This window comes from Nicotiana tabacum, chromosome 14 (assembly GCF_000715075.1).
Source record: "Nicotiana tabacum cultivar K326 chromosome 14, ASM71507v2, whole genome shotgun sequence".
Classification (NCBI taxonomy): Eukaryota; Viridiplantae; Streptophyta; class Magnoliopsida; order Solanales; family Solanaceae; genus Nicotiana; species Nicotiana tabacum.
In genome coordinates, this window is record NC_134093.1 from 15,882,096 (window position 1) to 15,901,923 (window position 19,828).

The following is a 19,828-nucleotide window of genomic DNA, read 5'->3' on the forward strand; positions in this document are numbered from 1 at the left end:
ATAGTATAAATATCTGGATCCGCACGGACAACTCACGTGTTGCACGGATAACTCACGTGCTATAGTATAATAAAAGGATCCGCACGGACAACTCATGTGTTGCACGGACAACTCACGTGTTATAGTATAATATCTCACAATCAGGCCCTCGGCCTCGCTCAGTCATAAATCTCTCCAGTCTCTCGGGCTCTCAATAGTCAAGATACTCAGTCCAAATAATAATAATATGACGCATCAATAATGAACAATAAAGACTGAGATAAAATAAACAAGTAAACTGTGACTGAGTACAAAATAATAATTTAGCCGATAATTCAATATGTACAAGACCTATGTGGTCTTTACAGTACCAACACATAGCCTAAGTATGCTTCACTGTCAAATTTTTATAGTATAGAAAGGGCACATAGCTAACGACAAGCTTATTCAACTTTTCAGTTTCACGGAATGGACCAAATCCCAATTCTCACGGTACACGACCACACGCCCGTCACCTTCAAAATACTCACATAATACAATAATTTTGGGTTTCATACTCTCGGGATCAGATTTAAAATAGTTACTTATCTCAAACCGCGTAATTCTTTATTCTGCTATGGCATTGCCACGAGAATTGGTCTCCGAAAGCCTCGAATCTAGTTACAAATAATTCGTTTCAGTGAATAATATTTATTGGAATTAATTCCATAAGAAAATACTAATTTTCCATAAAAATATGAAATTTAGCTCAAAAATCGCCCTTGGGGCTCACGTCTCGGAACCCGACAAAAGTTATAAAACCCGAAAGCCCATTGAACCACGAGTCTACCCATACCAATTTTACCAAAATCTGACCTCAACTCGACCCTCAAATCTACAAATCATATTTCCAAATTTCTAATTCAAATCTCCGATTTATACCTCAAAAATATGTAATCTAGTCGGATTATTCGATGATAATTCAATATTATGGAGTATAAATGATCATAAGGGACTTACTTCAAGTTTTTCTTGAAAATCTATCAAAAATCACTTCTCCTCAAGCTCCAATTTGCCAAAAATGGCGAATGGGACGAAGTCCCCTACTTTATAATTCTGCCCAGAAAGCGTCGGTCCTCCCTCGATCTTGGCCTTCGATCGTGGTCCTCGATCCTGGGTCTCGATCCTGGGCCTCGATTCTGACCCTCGATCCTGGCCCTCAATCATGGCCCTCGACCCTGGCCTTCGATCATGGCTTCGATCCTGGTCCTCTGCCCTGCCTTCGATCATGATCCTCGACCCTGGGCTCGATCGTGGCTTGATTCTGGGCTCGATTTTTTAGCTCGATTTTGAGCTCGATTTCTGACAGAAGGAAATTCCAGCAAAAGAAAATTGCAGTAGCTATTGTAGTTCAATTTTTGATCCGTTAACCCTCTGAAACTCACCCAAGGCCCTCGGGACTTCAACCAAATACACCAACAAGTCCTAAAACATCATATAAACTTAGTCGAGTATTCAAATCACATCCAACAACACTAAAAATACGAATCACACATAGATTCAAGCCTAATAAACTTTGAAGCTTTTCATTTCTACAAACAACGCTGAAACCTATCAAATCACGTCCGATTGACTTCAAATTTTGCACACAAGTCATAAATGACATAACAGACCTATTAAGGTTTTCAGAATCGGATTTCGACCCCGATATAAAAAAGTCAATCCCCCGGTCAAACTTCCCAAAAATTTAACTTTCGGCATTTCAAGCCTAACTCCTCTACGGACCTCCAAAAATTTTTTCGGACACGCTCCTAAGCCCAAATTACCATACAGAGCAATTGGAATCATAAAATTTCAGATCCGAGGTCGTTTACATCTAAGTCCATATCCGGGCAACTTTTCTATCTTAAAATTTTCACTTATAAGACTAAGTATCTCATTTCACTTCGAATTTCTTCTGGACCCGAACCAACTAACCCGGTAAGTCATAAAATAGTTGTAAAGCATAAATTGAGTAGTAAATGGGGGAACGGGATTATAATACTCAAAATGACCGGCTGAGTCGTTACAAGTATTCAAACCGAATAAACTGAAGTTACCGAACCGAATAACCCGAAACCGAAAGGAAAAAAATCGAACCATACCGAATTTAATTATGTACGGTATTGGTATATTATTTTATGAAATCGAATACCGAAAATACCAAACCGAAATGTCTAAATACTGTACCGTACCGACCGACGAATACCCCTACAAACAAGTAGGTTAAATAACATCAAAATATATGAAATTATAGCACGGCATCAAATATATACAATTAATTAAAGTCTAATACCCACCAAAAAAGGAAGAAGAAGAGGATAGTGGAATCTGTTTTGCTGCGATCATCAATTTATAAACATATAATAAATATTTAAAACATTCGAAAAATAATTGAAGTTAACTCAAACCTTATTAAATGGATAATAAAGTCCATGGAGAAAAACATTGGAATATTGTTTTTTTTTTTTCCCTTCAAATTTTTGTTCGCGAAGTCCAAAAAAGGAATGACATAAAACTAATTGCTTCCGGTTGTATAAATGGCATGACAACCTTTGTAAATCCTATATATATATATATATATATATATATATATATATATATATATATAAAGGCGGAGCCAAAATTTAAAATTTTTAATTTCGGAATTCTAGTTCGTTTAATTCACTGAATTCTAAATTAATAATTAGAACATATTCAATAAATTTTTTAAAACTAATATATGATTTAGATTAAAGTGAACAAGTTTAATTGATAAATGTGAACAAGCTTTTAAGAAAATATCGGACGCAATTCAAATGAGAGCCGTATAAAGTTTTTGTAAAATTTATATTCTATTAGAGTTGACTTAAAAGGCAAATATACAACTGTCACATGACAAATGTAAAATATAAAAAAGAAAAACTACTTTTAATAATTGAAAGTAACATGAAAACTCCTACTTTGGAAAAGGACAGACTATAGAATTCTTGCAGTCTACCTACTTGTAATAACTTGCACCCGTTGACTTGAGAGTTGAGACTTAATTAATATTTTCACAATAATAGAGTCCCCACCCACCAGTTGGCCCACTTAATATACTCCTTACGTCGTAATTTGCAGTATTTGAATTTTCGAGAATCAAACAAATTTTTATTAAACGTAAGTTTTCATGTGTCTTTTAATGTTTTGAATAATAATTATTATGATTAATTATACTTTTTATATTTTTTCAAATATATAAAAACTTTATTTTGAATAATTTAAAAAATTTACGTCTTAATTTATGATCAAAACTTAAAAAGATTGATTTTCTAAATTCGAACGATAACACGTAATGGAATGTTACTAAACTTATAAACTTACATAATTAATTAATATCTTAGGTGTGCAAGATCCATTGTTCAAGCCCTTTCTGATATAAAAAGAATATCTTGTTTTTCTAAATAACTAATAATTTACAAGGAATTTGGATATAAAAAGTCAGCTTGCTATTTGGCGACATGAAAATGTTAATTTTTAAAATAAATTTAGAAAAATGTATAAAGTCGACGATTATTTGTCAACTACTTATTAGTTGTAAAAATTGAATATATTGATCTTATCTCCTTTTATTTCCTTCACCCTTAATCTTTGCTCACTTCCAAAAGATCAAACAACAAATATATATTTGTCAATTATTGCTTCAGATTCCGTATGCAAATGGAAGAATGGATTAACGGCGAATGATGGGCTTAATTTAAGGGGAAAACAGTAATTTTACCAAGATTGAGTGTGAATGTGCGATTAAGGATTAACTTATTTAATTAAGCTGATAAATAAATATTGAGATTTGGGTCGAGTTTACGCTAAGTCTTGTGTTCACATTAAAACCTTATCCTTATTTTGGAAGTATATGTTCATCTATAACAGGTAGTTTCTGATACTATGATCCAAAACAAGGGAAATATCATGTTATATCTAGATTACATTTAAAAAGTTGTTATCTTGTGCCAAACATATTGCATGCACTTGACTATTGTATTTAGTAACACATTATTTACATGGACCTATATGAAAATTAATTAATTCACATCAATAATTCTTCTTAGATAGTAAACAATCAGAGGCGGACCCATATGGTAAAGAGAGCGGTCACCGGTACCCGAAGAATTCGGCAATATATATATATAGCGGACCTATGTTTAAATTATAGAGGTCACACGAATCCTGTTAACCTCGGGCAAAAATTTCGAATATATATGTTTATATATTGAAAACGATCATATATTGCTGGGAACCGTAATAAAAAATCTGATGGAGGAACTGGTTGAGCAGTCCGCTCATGTAGCCCGCCTCCTTCAAATCCTGAATTCGCCTATGTATAATAGTGGCACCTTATATACAAAGTAGATTTTAGTTGAGTACAAAAGTACTCCCACGACCATCAAATCCAGAATCCGCCTCTGTAAACAACACAATAGAGAAGTCTCAAATGAGTTCGACAAGGATTGTATAGGAGGTCATCGTATTCAAATTTGTGCTATTATAGTGGAAATTATAAGTGAAAATGTAGCCACTTTTAAGTATGTTGTTTAAAATATATTCACGGTTTACAATGTATATAAAGATCAACAAATTTTGCTCAAACTTCAGGACACGACGTCCTAGAAGTTAAACGTCAAAGTTCAAACTTCAGGACATCGTGTCCTAAATTCGAAAATTATGTCCAAAAGTTCGAAGCTTATGTTTTGAATTTTAAATTAGTGGTTTAGAAATTCAGGACACTTAGTCCTGAATTTCAAATTAGCAGCTCAAAAATTCAGGACACTAAAAGTGTCTAAGCCCTGAATTTTCAAATTCAGAATACTTGGCCCTGAAGTTTGGGAGAATTAACTAATCTTTAAATATATTGTAAGTTGTGAATATATTTTAAATAGCGGGCTTAAAAGTGACTATTGGTGCACTTCACCAAAATTATACTCCTATATATTTGTTTTCCTATTTCCTTGTGGTAATCAGTACACGAATTAGTACTACTAATTTTCCTCAGCTTCGTGACGTCTCAAATTAATTGCCCACATTTTATTCTTCAAAGTCCAAAATCATACGTATATTTGTTGCTCTTATTATCTTCCCCCAATTTAAGCACCTTTTCACACCATATAATATAATCTGCAATTATTCCCAAACAAAGTAAGTGAAACGCCTACATATTTTCATTTTCAATTCTTGTCCAATAACCTTTCACACAATATATGATTATGTTTTTATTAAAAGGCCGTACATTGAATTTTATTTTATCCTATAGTTCATTCTATTATAACTTTTTTACGTTAATGATTTGATTACGCCTGCAAAGTATCTCGACATAACTCCCACTAACTATATAATTGCATCAATTATATTTTGACTTAAGACAATAGCAGAAGAGTTGCATGGTACTTATGTGGTTTTGAAATTAAAGCCTTTGGAAGTTGTTGAGGGGTCATGCATTTGAATATAGTTGCGGTTAGGGGTGTACAAACCGAACCGAAAAATCGCACAAAACCAAAAAGTCAAACCAAATCGATTAAAAAATTCGATTAGGTTTGTTTTGATTTGGTTTAGTATTGAGTAAAAAAACCCGAACCAAATCGACATATAAATATATAATTTTTATATATACTTTTAAGAATTTATATAAAATTTTCTTTATAAAATGTCTAAAATATTTGGGATTCTCTTACGAGATATAGTATTTAAGAGAATATGAAGTGATCCATATTTATTAACCTTAAATAATGGGTTGTATGATCACTTTCTTATCAAGTATTACTGAAATGCGTCAATCTCTTTGTTCTTCCATATTCATATGTCAATATCTATTAAATTCTTATATCTTTTTCGAATTTGAAGTGGTTATTATATATTATTTAGGTATCATCTTGATTTTTATGTTTAATTACTAAATTCGGTTAACCTTAAAAGTGTACATCAACGGAAAATTATTGTCAGGCGATTAAAAAAGAACTATCATGTGTTACAAAGAAAATTATCCCATAAGAATATTTTAATAGATAATATATCTACCGAGTTTTTAAATTTTTACTAAACATATATTTACTTATCAAAAATTTAACAAAGTAAGATTGAAATAATATTTAAGTAACAAAAAACCCGAAAACCCCGAAAAATCCGACAAAACCGAACCAATCCAAACCGATATAGTTGATTTTGCTAAAAATCGAACCAATCCGATCCACGCACACCCTTACTCAATGTCGATTATCTCCCTTTTATGATGGTAGGATTCCAAAATAACTCGCATGCACCTTGATTAATATGTCGGATAACCTGTTATAATCGACAAGCCCAATTATTAAAAAACTTATCCATCAAAAATAAAATAGATGGAAACACTTAACAAGGGTGTGTTAGCCATGAACTAGATTAAAAAATAAAATAAAATAAAATAGATGAACTTACATTGAATATTTTCACATAATTATAAAATGAAATCTTTAAGTTGTTAGTCATATGCATCAACCTGTCAGTTATAACTTTTGAAACAAGTATCTCTTTTAATACTACCTTAGCTCCAATATAATCTTGTAATCTTTCAAGTTTCTCTTACATCAAAAAGATATTCAATAACTTAAAATAATTATTATATCATTCTCTTAAATATCTCATTTAATTAATACTCAAAGTAATACCAATAAATTTTTATAAAACGTCAAATCTTAGAACAAATTCAATTTGCAAAAGCGACTAATATTTGTGACCGCAAAAAATATTATAGGACCAGTAGTTTAGAATTTAGTACCGTCTTTTGTTTTTCTTGCAAATATTGAAAATCCAGATTAATATTAAAAATTTATTAATCATTTTTTAAGGGAATAGATAGAACTAACTAGGGTGGTCAACACTCTGTTAAGTGGGGGTGATGTACGTTTCTCTGTTGACTTACATGTAAGAACAGAACTCAAAATGCCTCTGATGATGCCACGTAAGGAAATAAGACCATTCTGTGGGACCCAGTTCTTACGTGGCAAGATCATAATGGTGTACAACCCTAATGCGAATAGAAGGAATATACCTTAAGAAGATGCCAGCATCAAAAAGCCCTTTAAATACGGCACTAATTCTCCATCTTCTCTTCATTACTCAGAGAGTTCAGATTCAGAGAAGCTAATAAATGCAAAAATCAGAGTTTTATTTTTTGGCTTTTTGTTAAGCCTTTGAACGTAAAGTTTTATAGGAAATTTTCTTCATTGAAATTTCCAAGATTTTAGCTTTCTGCTTCTCTACTGTTTCTTGATTCTGTTTCACTAGCTGGAAAGTGAAAATTTCGTGGAGAAAAACCATATAAGGTCAGTGTAGAAATCTTCCCTTTAACACCTTTTTTGTGTGTGTGTGTGTGTGTGTGTGTGTGTGTGTGTGTGTGTGTGTGTGTGTGTGTGTGTTCATACTCCCATGCATGTGTGTTTTAATGGAGGGAGTGAAAATTCTGAGTTCTTGGTTGTTGTTTTATGGGAAAGAATAAGAGGAATTGATCAATGGGTGTCTGCTATAGTTTAAATATTCATGTCCATATACTGATATAGCTTTCTTTTGTTTTCATTTTGTAAGAAGGAATTTAGCAGATTAACGATGTAGGAAATCAAGCTAAATGAAATCTTGAAGGATTTTAGAATTCTAATGCCTTTTCTCCTTCATTTTTTCAATTTTATATTGACGATTTGTTTCCTTTTTTTGGTAAATGTGAATCAGTTTTTTGGTTAAATTAATGATGGATTTTATGGATCATAGAGATTGTAGTGTCTCTCTCCCTCTTCATTTTTCCCTTTCATGAATCCAAAAGAAAAAATAAAATTCTCCCTCCCCCCCCCCCCCCCAAAAAAAAAAATTGTTCAGAGATGGATATTTAGTAGACGTTTTGACATAATTAAAGTTATTTTTGGACATGTATTTTAGTTTGGATATAATTGAAGTTATTTTTGGACAATGTATTTTACTTTAAAAAAATTATAATTTTGCTGAGTAGAAGAAAATATTTCGGCCAGTTTTTTGGAACTTGATAATTTTACTTCATACTGTTTTCAAAAACTGATCAAATTCCATGAAAAACAATATTTTCAATACTTTTTGTTTTGGAAAGTAAAAAAAATTTATGTCATAATGTTTTTGTTTGTTTACGGAGCTATTCAAAAACCATTGTACAAAAAATCTTGATGTAACATGGCTTTTTAATTTGATGTACCAAAAAAGACAATTTTTCTGGTCCATTATTTATGTCTGTTTAGTATCTCTCTTCATGAAAAGTACTAACTTGTCTTCTAGATTTGTGGTTCATATGCATCTTAGTCCTATGTTTTTGAAAAGTCTTTTCCCTTTTTAAAACAGAAAAAAAATATCCCTTTGATTTGTTTTTGTTTTTTGCATGAGGTGCTTGACTTCATACTATGGACTACTTATTTTCTCAATTATTGCTCTTTGACAGGAACTTTAAGCTTAATTTGACTACATATCAACCACTCCATATGTAAAAATATTTTAACTTGTTATACTCTAGGTACTTTAATAAATAAATTGCGTAAATTTTGATTGAAGTTTATTTTTTCACCAATTATTTGTGATGATAACATCAGCCAGAATCTAAAGGAATCTATGGGTCCCTTCATGGAAATAGCTGTTACAGTAGTACTATAGCTGATGTAATTTCTAACCTATTTTTTCAATTTTGACTATTAAACGCTTCTTTATTGCGTTCACATAGTAGTACTAATTGCTTTCACATAAATAGCCATAAAAGGGTACAGCTTAAGTCATAAACTTTGAAAAGTAGGCAGGAAAATGACTTTGGGGTCCCCTACTTTTGTATTTTACCAAGAAGTCAAATCTACCCCTACTGTACAAATTACAAACTTAATTATTCAGACTAGCTTTGATTAATTCCATCATAAATATCTTGTTTAGTTCTCCCCCTACTTAACTAACTACTTAACTTAATTATTCAGATAATAGCTTTGATTAATTCCATCCAAAATTATCTTCTTGTTTGGTTCTACCACTACTAAAAAAAATTGTAATTAGCTACGAACTTCGTCACTAATATGTTGCTAAATCGCTCATAGCTAACATAATCTTTCATAATCAGTCGCTAAGTAGGATTAACAACGAATTTTGTTGTTTAGCTACAAAATTTGTACATCGCCAATTCCTATTTTTTTAGTAGTGTATAGTTTGCGTTTAACTTCAGTACACTGGCAATGTAATCCATTCATAAATAGGGATCATTAGTCACCTCAATATAAAACTGTGTTATATACATATAACATGTCAAAATACACTATAGTGTAAAGAAAAAGAAACTCATATGTGTAAGTGAAATCCTTATAATTTACCCCCTCTTGTTTTATTGTTGCAGGAATTTAAGGGTTGAGAAAGTATAGTCATGGCTAAAGATTTGCAAGTGCTAAATGCACTAGATGTAGCAAAAACACAATTGTATCACTTTACAGCAATTGTGATTGCTGGTATGGGCTTCTTTACTGATGCTTATGATCTTTTCTGCATTTCTTTAGTCACAAAATTGCTTGGCCGCATTTACTACCACCGCGACGGGGCATTGAAACCTGGATCTCTGCCTCCTAACGTCTCGGCTGCTGTTAATGGAGTCGCCTTCTGTGGGACCCTTGCTGGACAACTGTTTTTCGGGTGGCTCGGAGATAAAATGGGAAGAAAAAAGGTTTATGGAATGACTCTTATGATGATGGTTATTTGTTCAATAGCCTCAGGGCTTTCTTTTGGTCATACACCAAAAGGTGTTATGACTACACTTTGTTTCTTCAGGTTTTGGTTAGGATTTGGCATTGGTGGTGATTATCCTCTTTCTGCTACTATTATGTCCGAGTATGCTAATAAAAAGACGCGTGGAGCGTTCATTGCTGCTGTTTTTGCAATGCAAGGTTTTGGAATTCTGGCTGGTGGAATGGTAGCAATCATTGTTTCTGCTGCATTTAAGGGCGCGTTTCCTGCACCAACATATCATGCCGACGCTCTTGCTTCAACTGTCTCTCAGGCTGATTTCGTGTGGCGTATAATTCTTATGTTTGGTGCAATCCCAGCTGCAATGACTTATTACTGGCGTATGAAGATGCCTGAAACTGCCCGTTACACTGCATTGGTGGCCAAGAACTTAAAACAGGCAGCTAACGACATGTCTAAAGTGTTACAAGTCGAAATTGAAGAAGAGCAAGAGAAAGTTGAGAATGTTTCTCAAAACACTGGGAATGAGTTTGGTTTGTTTTCTAAGGAGTTCCTCCGACGCCACGGACTTCACTTGCTCGGAACTGCTAGCACATGGTTCTTGTTGGACATTGCTTTCTATAGTCAAAACCTTTTCCAAAAGGACATTTTCAGCGCCATTGGTTGGATTCCTCCAGCGGAAACCATGAATGCGTTGGAGGAAGTTTACAGAATTGCAAGGGCGCAAACTCTTATCGCCCTTTGCAGTACTGTTCCTGGTTACTGGTTCACAGTATTCTTCATCGACAGAATAGGTCGATTTGCAATTCAGTTAATGGGATTCTTCTTCATGACAGTCTTCATGTTTGCCTTAGCCATTCCTTATCATCATTGGACTCTCAAGGATAACAGAATAGGGTTCGTGATCATGTACTCACTCACCTTTTTCTTCGCGAATTTTGGTCCAAATGCGACAACATTTGTTGTCCCCGCGGAGATTTTCCCAGCCAGGCTTAGGTCAACATGCCATGGAATATCAGCAGCAGCTGGAAAAGCAGGAGCGATGATTGGTGCATTCGGATTCTTGTATGCTGCTCAACCAACAGATCCAAAAAAGGTTGATGCCGGTTACCCTGCTGGAATTGGTGTGAGAAATTCACTGATTGTCTTAGGTTGTGTTAACTTCTTGGGAATGGTGTTCACATTTTTGGTGCCAGAATCTAAAGGAAAATCATTGGAAGAAATGTCAAGGGAAAATGAAGGGGAAGAGGAAAGTGGAACAGAAATGAAGAATAGTGGAAGGACAGTTCCTGTTTAATTTTGGACCTTTATTTAACATATATTATATATATGATGCATGTTTGTGAATTTGTGTTTTTTGGAGCAAAACATCTTGAGATAGAAAGGAGTTTTTCTGCTATACATGCTCTCTACTTTTTGCTTGTTTGTGGTGGTAATTATATGGGACAGTGGGAAGAGAAATGAGGTCTTTTTGTTGTCTATTTCTATCTTTTGAAAAAAAAATTAACATTATAAGAATGAAGAAAATGTTTTCAATTAGAGATGTTCTTGTTTGCTTTATTTTATTCCTGTCTTCCATTTTTATCTTCTATCTTCACATGTATAACGAGAGAAAAGCCTCCAAGTAGTACAAATCAGAACTTTTTATAGAGCTCTCAAGTGGAAATATTTTGGATGTGTTTCATTTGGTTTTTTTTAACGATAAATGACCTACTTAACTTAGCTGTTAGAATACTACTTTCATACGGCAAGGGTCATGGTTCAAATTCAATGGTAGGTTGAGAAAATTCATCTCTTTGAGATATTTGAATTTTTAAAGCTTTAGGCTTTGCTTTAATTCTCATCTAAGGTTGAAAAAGATTATATTAATCTCGTTAAATTCATGTTCTTTAATGATTCATCGATGAAATTAGGCATAGGTTTAAATTTTTGATGTGATTCCCCTTCTTTCAGCGACTAAGGATTACACTATAAGGAGCGCAAAGAAAATCTAGAATAAGGAGAAATTGACATCAGGTGGTGATATATAGATATTGAAATCATTACTTGCTTAAGTATTTTATTAAATTGCGTGAATCGTTTCATTTAAAAGCTAATAAGTAATTTCTTTTTTTCCGTTCCGACTGCAGAATGATTTTAGTTATTAGTACCATGTAACTCTAGGGTTTTGGACCATTAACTTAGTAGTCACAAGGGTTTTGTATTGGGCCTACTTTTATTGACAAGTTACCCGGCGGTAAAAATAATTACATTTGCTACTCAAATATATAAAATATATATATTTATTATATATAAAATATGTATATTTAATTTATATTATATATAAATACACAAATCATATATTTTTTGTCTACTATTATTTTTTAGAGCGACCATACTATATACAAGTAGTTTCTCCTACTTTTAAATGTGGGGGAGAGATAGCGTTGCTTTAACGTAGAACTAGAACTTTTATACACGTAAGACAAAGTGTAGATGAAGCGAACATGGATATTGAGTGAATGGAATAAGTTGGATTATAACGACATTCATATTATTTTGTTTCCTTCTCTTAATTGTTACTTCAAGACTAGAAATTTCCCTCTTTTCCTCCTCGTAATTTTGTTGAATATTCTTCCCTAGTAAGGTTAGCTGTCATGTCAATTTCATGTGGAGTTCTTATTATATTTTTGATTTTCCTCCCTGTATCCGATATCGTATTAGGATTTCAGTCAATCGAATTCGTGTCGTATAAGGCTTATAAAGCACGAATGCTCTCTTTTTTCATTTCCAGAGTAAATCCAAAAACTCTAATTAAGGGTGGAGGGATCATACTTATTCCATTACAACACTTGACGGTCAGGTGAAGTTATAATCAGGAGCTATTTTTAGGGGAAAAAAAGGTTTTATTTTAAAATTTTGAGTTTTTTGTTGTTGCGAAAAGTGAACATTTTTCTGAAGTTGAAGAAGTTGCGAAGAACTAATTTTCACGCAAAAACTCTATTTCACTTCATAAATGCTCACAGATCTTCAAAAAAAGAAAAATAGAATTACAACTATCTAAAGACTTCTTCACTTTGACAAGCTTTCTTTCTTCCAAACAAAAAATGTTCAAAAAAACCTTAAATATTATCGCGCATTGGAAGTCAAAGAAAAAGTTAACTACTCTTTTAAACTTTCTTTCAGCTTTGTTCTTTAGCACACTGATGAGCAATGGGAGTGAATAGGAAGGACGAAAATAAGAAACTGAGTTTATGTTATGGTGTGTGATCGTCTTATGAATAAAAACTTAAGTTGTTAAAACGTGAGAAGGAAGGGATAACACTGAGATTCGAACATAATCTCTACATACTTTGATGTCACGTTGAAGTGAATGATTATATCATCTGAAAATTTACGCTATTAGAGAAAGTATACTTATATTTAATTAATTATATCTTCAACACCTAGCTGACATTAAATCTTCTCCTCTAAAACCCTGGCTCCATTCTTTCCTTTTTGTTATTTTTGAATAAATCAAGTGGACTTGGTAACTATTGGACCAAAGGACAAGTTCCAATTATGTTCGTGTAATTAAAAATGGAAGAAGCCATTTATTGTTTGCCTTATCAGTATTGATTGCACTGGAGATAATTAAAATATGCTACAAATAATTTTGAAAAAATAGACTCTCGCCTATGCCATTGCTCTTTGACTCTGCAAAACATAGCCGGTCAAAGATCATAATAGATTACAAGAAGTTCTTGATCAATATTAAAATAATCTAAATATAATAAATCTTTTATAATAATAAATTCGTTAGAACTTGGAACACTTTCAGATTTGCAGCATACCAAAAAAGAAACAGGAAGTTCTGTTTACTCGAAAAATTGGATAGAGTTAAATTTGTATATGGTTCTAAGGATACGTGGTATAACTTGGTACAAATTGCAGAATGAAATAAAAATATATATATTCTTTGACAAATGGAATGAAATATGAGGCAGAGAAAAAGGAAATATTGATGAACAAGGCAGAGTAAATGAGCCAAAAAATGTTAATCTCTCTCAAGTTGTCTTTGTTACCATGCCCCTTTATGCTTACAAGGATTCTCCTCTTTATAGTAGAGAGATCCTACTTTATCTATAATAAAAAATATATAGTGGAGAACCCATGATGAATTGTCTTTTCCTCGATTCCCGCCAAGATTCTCTCCCCTAGTGCGGTTGCAATGGCTCTTGTCCGTGAGCTTGATACTGGCTCGAGCTCGGTATTGGATCGAGCTCGATTCTTACTTGGAGTCTAGATATTCGGGGTGAGTGTTGGTCGATCTATGCATCTTCGATAATCTCCTCTTTGCCTCGTAGTTCGATTTGGATATGAGCTCGATAATGATATCGAGCTTGTCATTGATCGGTCTTAGAGCTTGAAGCTCGATGCCCTTACTTCGGACCTCGACCTGTCGTCACATAGATACCCTTTGATCGAAGTATTATCATCTCGACCAGTCTGTACGACTGACTTAATCGGTTTTAACCGTTCACAGATAGTCCCCTCGTTTCTCGGAAAAGGATGTGGCGAGAAACGATATGATTTCCCAACAGCTCGATCAGATATATGATGACGTTTGCATCGATCCCGACCATGACGTACGTGATAACTGTCCCATCGGTTTAGTTTTACCAAGGCATTTAATGTGTGTCAGACGGTGGTCGGCTACCGCTGATATTGAACCGTCATTGCTTCAATCTATAAATAATCCTTCCTTCCACCATTCATCACTTTTACGTCTTCAATCTTCCAAATTTTGTAAGTTCCTTTTCGTCTTTTCTAAGTTTTCTATCTGCAAATCCGTGAGTTTTACTGCAAATTCTTTCTTTAAACACCAAATACTCCCGTTCTTTGTTCACAGAATTTTAAATGGCAAAAATGTCTAAAACTATTCCGCAAAAAGAGACCGCTTCTTCATCTCGACCTGCTGGTGGCGAGGATGTAGAAGAGCCCCGCCCTGAGGAATTCGTTCCGGTAGGGTGCTCGACTGTAGGTGATTTTAAAATTGAAAGGCCTTCTCCGATACCGGGTCGGTGTGAGCCGATGTCGAGGTATCAATGTTCAATTACCGAGAAAGTTCTCGATAAAGTCATACAAGAATGCAACTGGGATAATAAACTCGTAGTAATCCCATCGCTTGATGAATCAATTACTACCCACGTCGAAGGGTTCTTAAGTATTTACACATATCCTTTCACGTTGGGCCCTCTATACCCTGTCATCGTTGCCTTCTGTAAAAGGTACGATGTGACCCTCGGCCAGATCCACCCTTCCTTTTGGAGGATAGTGATTCTTCTACGATTTTTCTCGAGCAAGGCCGATGGGCGTATCTTCACCCTCGATCATCTTATGTGTCTTTACAGTCCCCGACTTTATTGAGGAGGGTTGATCAAGCTTGCTCGTCGAGCAACCAAAGCGCCATTCTCGAGCATAGACGAGACTCGGGATCGAGGTTGGATGGGCCGTTTTGTTCGAATCAAAACCTCGGACCTGATCCCTGCCGATGACTTACCATTTCCCGAGAAATGGAATATGAGCCGTGAGCAAACATTTCTCTTTGCCCGTTTTGATTTTGTGATTGCCTTTCATTTTGTTGATCCATTTTTCTTTTCTTATCATAGCCGTAGCTCGGATGCCGGAACCGATCCCGGATCTTAAACAATGGGTCGAAGGTCTGGTGTTGCAGAGACCGTACTCCGAGCGTGCTTGGGTTGAATTATCAAAGGGTCGATGGGAGGCCCGCAGTCATGGTAAATCTTTTTATCGATTTGTCTCTTTATTGGCTTGTATGGTAAATCTCCCTTTTCCCCCTTTGTAGGACTCGGAAAAGATGTAGTCATGAGGCCTACATCTGGTGGTGAAGAAGTTTTTGCCCTGAAGCAGGTAAAAGAAAGGAAGAGAAAAGACGTATCGGGCTCCCGGAGCTTGGAAAAGAAGAAACTGACTAAGAGATCTCGAAAGCCGAATAAGGGCTCTGGTATTATGTCTTCGGAAGCCGCCCGCCATTTAAGGGTTGAGCCCGAAGAAGGAGAGGAGAATTTACCTAGCATACGGGCTAATGTTGTGATTCAACAGTCTTCCAATTTGGTGAAAGCAAATCAGGGAACCCTGGCCATAATCCCAGAACAAGAAGAAGCTGAGATTACCCCTTCTCGAGCTAAGATGATTGAAAGGGATACCGAGGGTGGGTCTTCTCGGGCAGTAGAAGATATTTCAAGGGATGATTTCGGGATAGTTGACATTAGTGGATCCCCTCAGATTTCGGATGCCATGATTCGAGAGGCCAGCATGTTGGAGGATCGGTCCTATGAGGGTATTCAGGAGTCCGCCGATATCCACGGTTTTCTGGAAGAGCTTGAGTCAGGTGCCTCGGAGGAGGTTACCGATTTTGGTGGAATGCCGGTACCTAAAAAATTATCGTGGTCGGGTTTTACCGAGTTTTCATCGATTCACAAACTGGTGGACCGATTCCCAGCCCCAAGTATCGATCCCGACCGAAGGCGGAAGATAGTGCTCTCCGTACCCGAGGATACCCGAATTATTTCTCCCCCTGTGGGGATTGCCAGTTAACTTCGGTCCTTGGTGACCGAAGAAGATCAATCAGTGATGAATGCGGTGGGGCCTGCCTGTCTCTTCAACGAGGCCCAATATGCTTTAAATCGGGTAACTCTAATGGCGTTTTTGCCTCTTCTTTGATGCTTAGAGTTGTAGGTAATTCTAATGTTTCTCCTTCTGTTTAAAGGCTTCGGTGTTGCATCACGAGGCCTTTCTTCGAATCCGGAAGGAGCATGATGCCGAGGTTCGAAGCCTCATTGAGAAGAGTGACTCGTACAAGCTCCTTAGTAAAAAACTTCGAGCAGATTTGACAGCGGCTCGGGAAGAGCACGAGGAAATGGTTGAGCAGGTATTCCGAATGTTCCATGATAGTGAAGATGAAAAAGAGATAACCACTAACGATCTGATTCTGCAGGTTCGGTGGAGGACCGAGCAGATTGGACAGCTTAACTCACAGGTAGATGCGCTACTGGCCGAGGCAGAAGAATTTAAAAAGTGTATGGATATCCTTGCCTCGAAAAAGGAAGTCGTTCAAGATCAGTTGGAGCTGTATGATGCCCAACTTCGATCTGCGAAAGAAAATGCTTCGGGGCTGATCGAAAAGATGAAAGAGCTTCAGCATCGGTTGGATTTGGCCACTTCAGATAAAGCAGATTTGGCTAAAGAACTTGAAGTGGCCAGATCTGAGGTGATCAAGGCCAATAAAAGAGCAGATGCCAAAGTGGCTCAGTTCAGGATCGATGTTGAGGTTAACCAAGCGAAAGCTAAGAGCATGGTCGAACATGCAAAATGGAAAGCTCGGAGAGAAGCTTTCGAGGAGGTCAGAGCTCAGGGCTTCGATATTGGGGCCGAGATTAAAGTAGCTAGAGCGGAGGAGAACAAAGCTCGAAGTAGGGGTGTTCAAAACCGAACCGAAACCGAAAACCGAACCGAAACCGAAACTTAATGGCTTATTGGTATCGGGTTAACGGTTTAACGGACGGGGAACGGATTAAATTTTTTTTATTAACGGCTTATCGGTTTGGGAGCGGATTATTCAATTTTCTTAACGGATAATCCGTTAACCCGTTAATAATATTTATATATATAATTTTTTTTATACATATATATATATTAAATATCAAAAACCCTTTCACTTCTTCCAGTACTCTATCTCTAAGTTCTAACGCCTAATTCCTAAATAATCAGAACCCTAACGCCTAAACTTCAACCAGCAGCCACCAGCAGATTTATGGTTCTCTTGATTCGACCATAATTCAACCAGCTTCAGTAGAAATTCAACCACTAGCCACCCCCAGTACTCAATCTTGTCGACTTCCAGGCTTCAAGCACTCTATCTTAGTGCCCTAGTATGAAGAGCAAGCTCATATTTTTGCTTTTTAAAATTGTAAATATGGCTCCAGCACATCCTTTGTGTTGATTATTAATATATTGTTACCTTTCTAAGAGAAATGAACATGAAACAAAGGGAAGGACCACACGTTTATTGTAATTTTACTTCGTTTGTGCTATGAATAAATTAGTAAAAGCTTAGATACCATTATATTTAATGAGCTAAACTACTGAAATTGTTCCTTTGCATCTAAACCCAGGCAATCACATAGTCATCTCAATGAAATTTGATATCCTTTATAATCTATGTTATAGATAGCAAGAGTTACAGTGGCATATCCATTAGAACTATCCTACAATGTGTTCTGCTTTTTTCACTTTACAACACATGACACACAACATCATTCTTATGTAGGCGTTAACAAACATGTCTATCTGGACTCAATGTGTAATTTTCTATTCTAAATTTGTATGCTAGGAGGTCAGCAAATAATTAATGCACGCAATATAGATTGAATTAGGCCGATAAACTGCCCGATGACCGCCCGATAATAGCTAAACCGATACCAATCCGCCTGATATCTTATCAGATGGCTAGCGGATTAATACATTTAAAAACCGATAACCGTTAAGTCAAACCGCTAAGAGTAATTAACCGCCCAATCCGCCCGATAAGCAGCCCTAGCTCGAAGGTTGGCCTTTCCTAAGGAGGACTCCGATGACTCGGGGGAGTCTGAAGATGAGGAAGATGCCGAGAACACGGCCTCCGATGAAGATTGAATTATTTAGGGCCTTAGGTCGTTTGCTGCGTTCTTTTGATACCACTTTCAGTTTTTGTATAAAGAACTTTCTTTTGGCTGAGATGCCGCCTTTGTACAAAAATTTGTAAATATAAATCTATCTTCCGTTTGAAGAAAGATAGCCTTTTAAGCTAAATAGATAGTTTGAATTTTAATCTATGTTGCCTTCGGGCCTTGTGGGTAGTCCCCTTTGCTTTATCGGGCTTGAACATCCTTCATCCTTAAATAGTCAAGTGTTCGTTTGAATTCGAAGTAATGAGTAATTTTACTCGAAGTAATGTAGCCCGTAGGCGTAATGGTCGAGTGAGTGCTTGCTCGAACTCGAAATAAAAGTAGCCCGTAGGCTTAGTAGTCGAGTGAATGATTTGAACTCGGAAGTAATGTAGCCCCTAGGAGTAATGGTCGAGTGAGTGCTTGCTCGAACTTGAAATAAAGTAGCCCGTAGGCTTAGTATTCGAGTGAATGATTCGAACTCGAAGTAATGTAGCCCGTAGGCATAATGGTCGAGTGAGTGCTTGCTCGAACTCGAAATAAAGTAGCCCGTAGGCTTAGTAGTCGAGTGAATGATTCGAACTCGAAGTAATGTAGCCCGTAGGCGTAATGGTCGAGTGAGTGCTTGCTCAAACTCGAAATAAAGTAGCCCATAGGCTTAATAGTCAAGTGAATGATTCGAACTCGAAGTAATGTAGCCCGTAGGCTATGGGCTAAGTAGTCAAGTGAGTGCTTGCTCGAACTCAAAATAAAAGTAGTCCGTAGGCTTAGTAGTCGAGTGAATGATTCGAACTCGAAGTAATGTAGCCTTTAGGCGTAATGGTCGAGTGAGTGCTTGCTCGAACTCGAGATAAAAGTAGCATGTAGGCTTAGTAGTCGAGTGAATGATTGGAACTCGAAGTAATGTAGCCCGTAGGCATAATGGTCGAGTGAGTGCTTGCTCGAACTCAAAATAAAAGTAGCCCATAGGCTTAGTAGTCGAGTGAATGATTCGAACTCGAATAATGTGGCTTGTAGGCGTAATGGTCGAGTGAGTGCTTGCTCGAACTCAAAATAAAAGTAGCCCGTAGGCTTAGTAGTTGAGTGAATGATTCAAACTCGAAGTAATGTAGCCCGTAGGCGTAATGGTCGAGTGAGTGCTTGCTCGAACTCGAAATAAAAGTAGCCCGTAGGCTTACTGATCGAGTGAGTGCTTGCTCGAACTCGATCCTGTTTGCATAATGAATCTTGGATATAAGATATCGATAAAGAAGAGAGCTTTCTTTGCAAGTCATTATACATGCGTTCATGTTTTGCGTCAGGGCTCAGGCCAACTACATGAGCATGATTCGTTTTGACCATTTGGCTCTTATAACGTTTCCTGTCGAGACACTATTTGTCATGAAATAACGAAGTAACTTCCTTTGCACCGAACTTGATAATCATCACAGATG

The 19,828-nt window shown here is 36.0% G+C and overlaps 1 protein-coding gene across 1 annotated transcript; it reads left to right on the top strand.

Moving 5' to 3' along the window:
- Nucleotides 1–7,274: 7,274 nt before the first annotated feature.
- Nucleotides 7,275–11,055, top strand: LOC107828779 (inorganic phosphate transporter 1-4-like). Its single transcript, NM_001326210.1, is given in 2 exon segments — nucleotides 7,275–7,310; nucleotides 9,368–11,055. A coding segment is annotated over 1 exon segment (1,611 nt). The 5' UTR covers nucleotides 7,275–7,310; nucleotides 9,368–9,394; the 3' UTR covers nucleotides 11,006–11,055.
- Nucleotides 11,056–19,828: the final 8,773 nt, after the last annotated feature.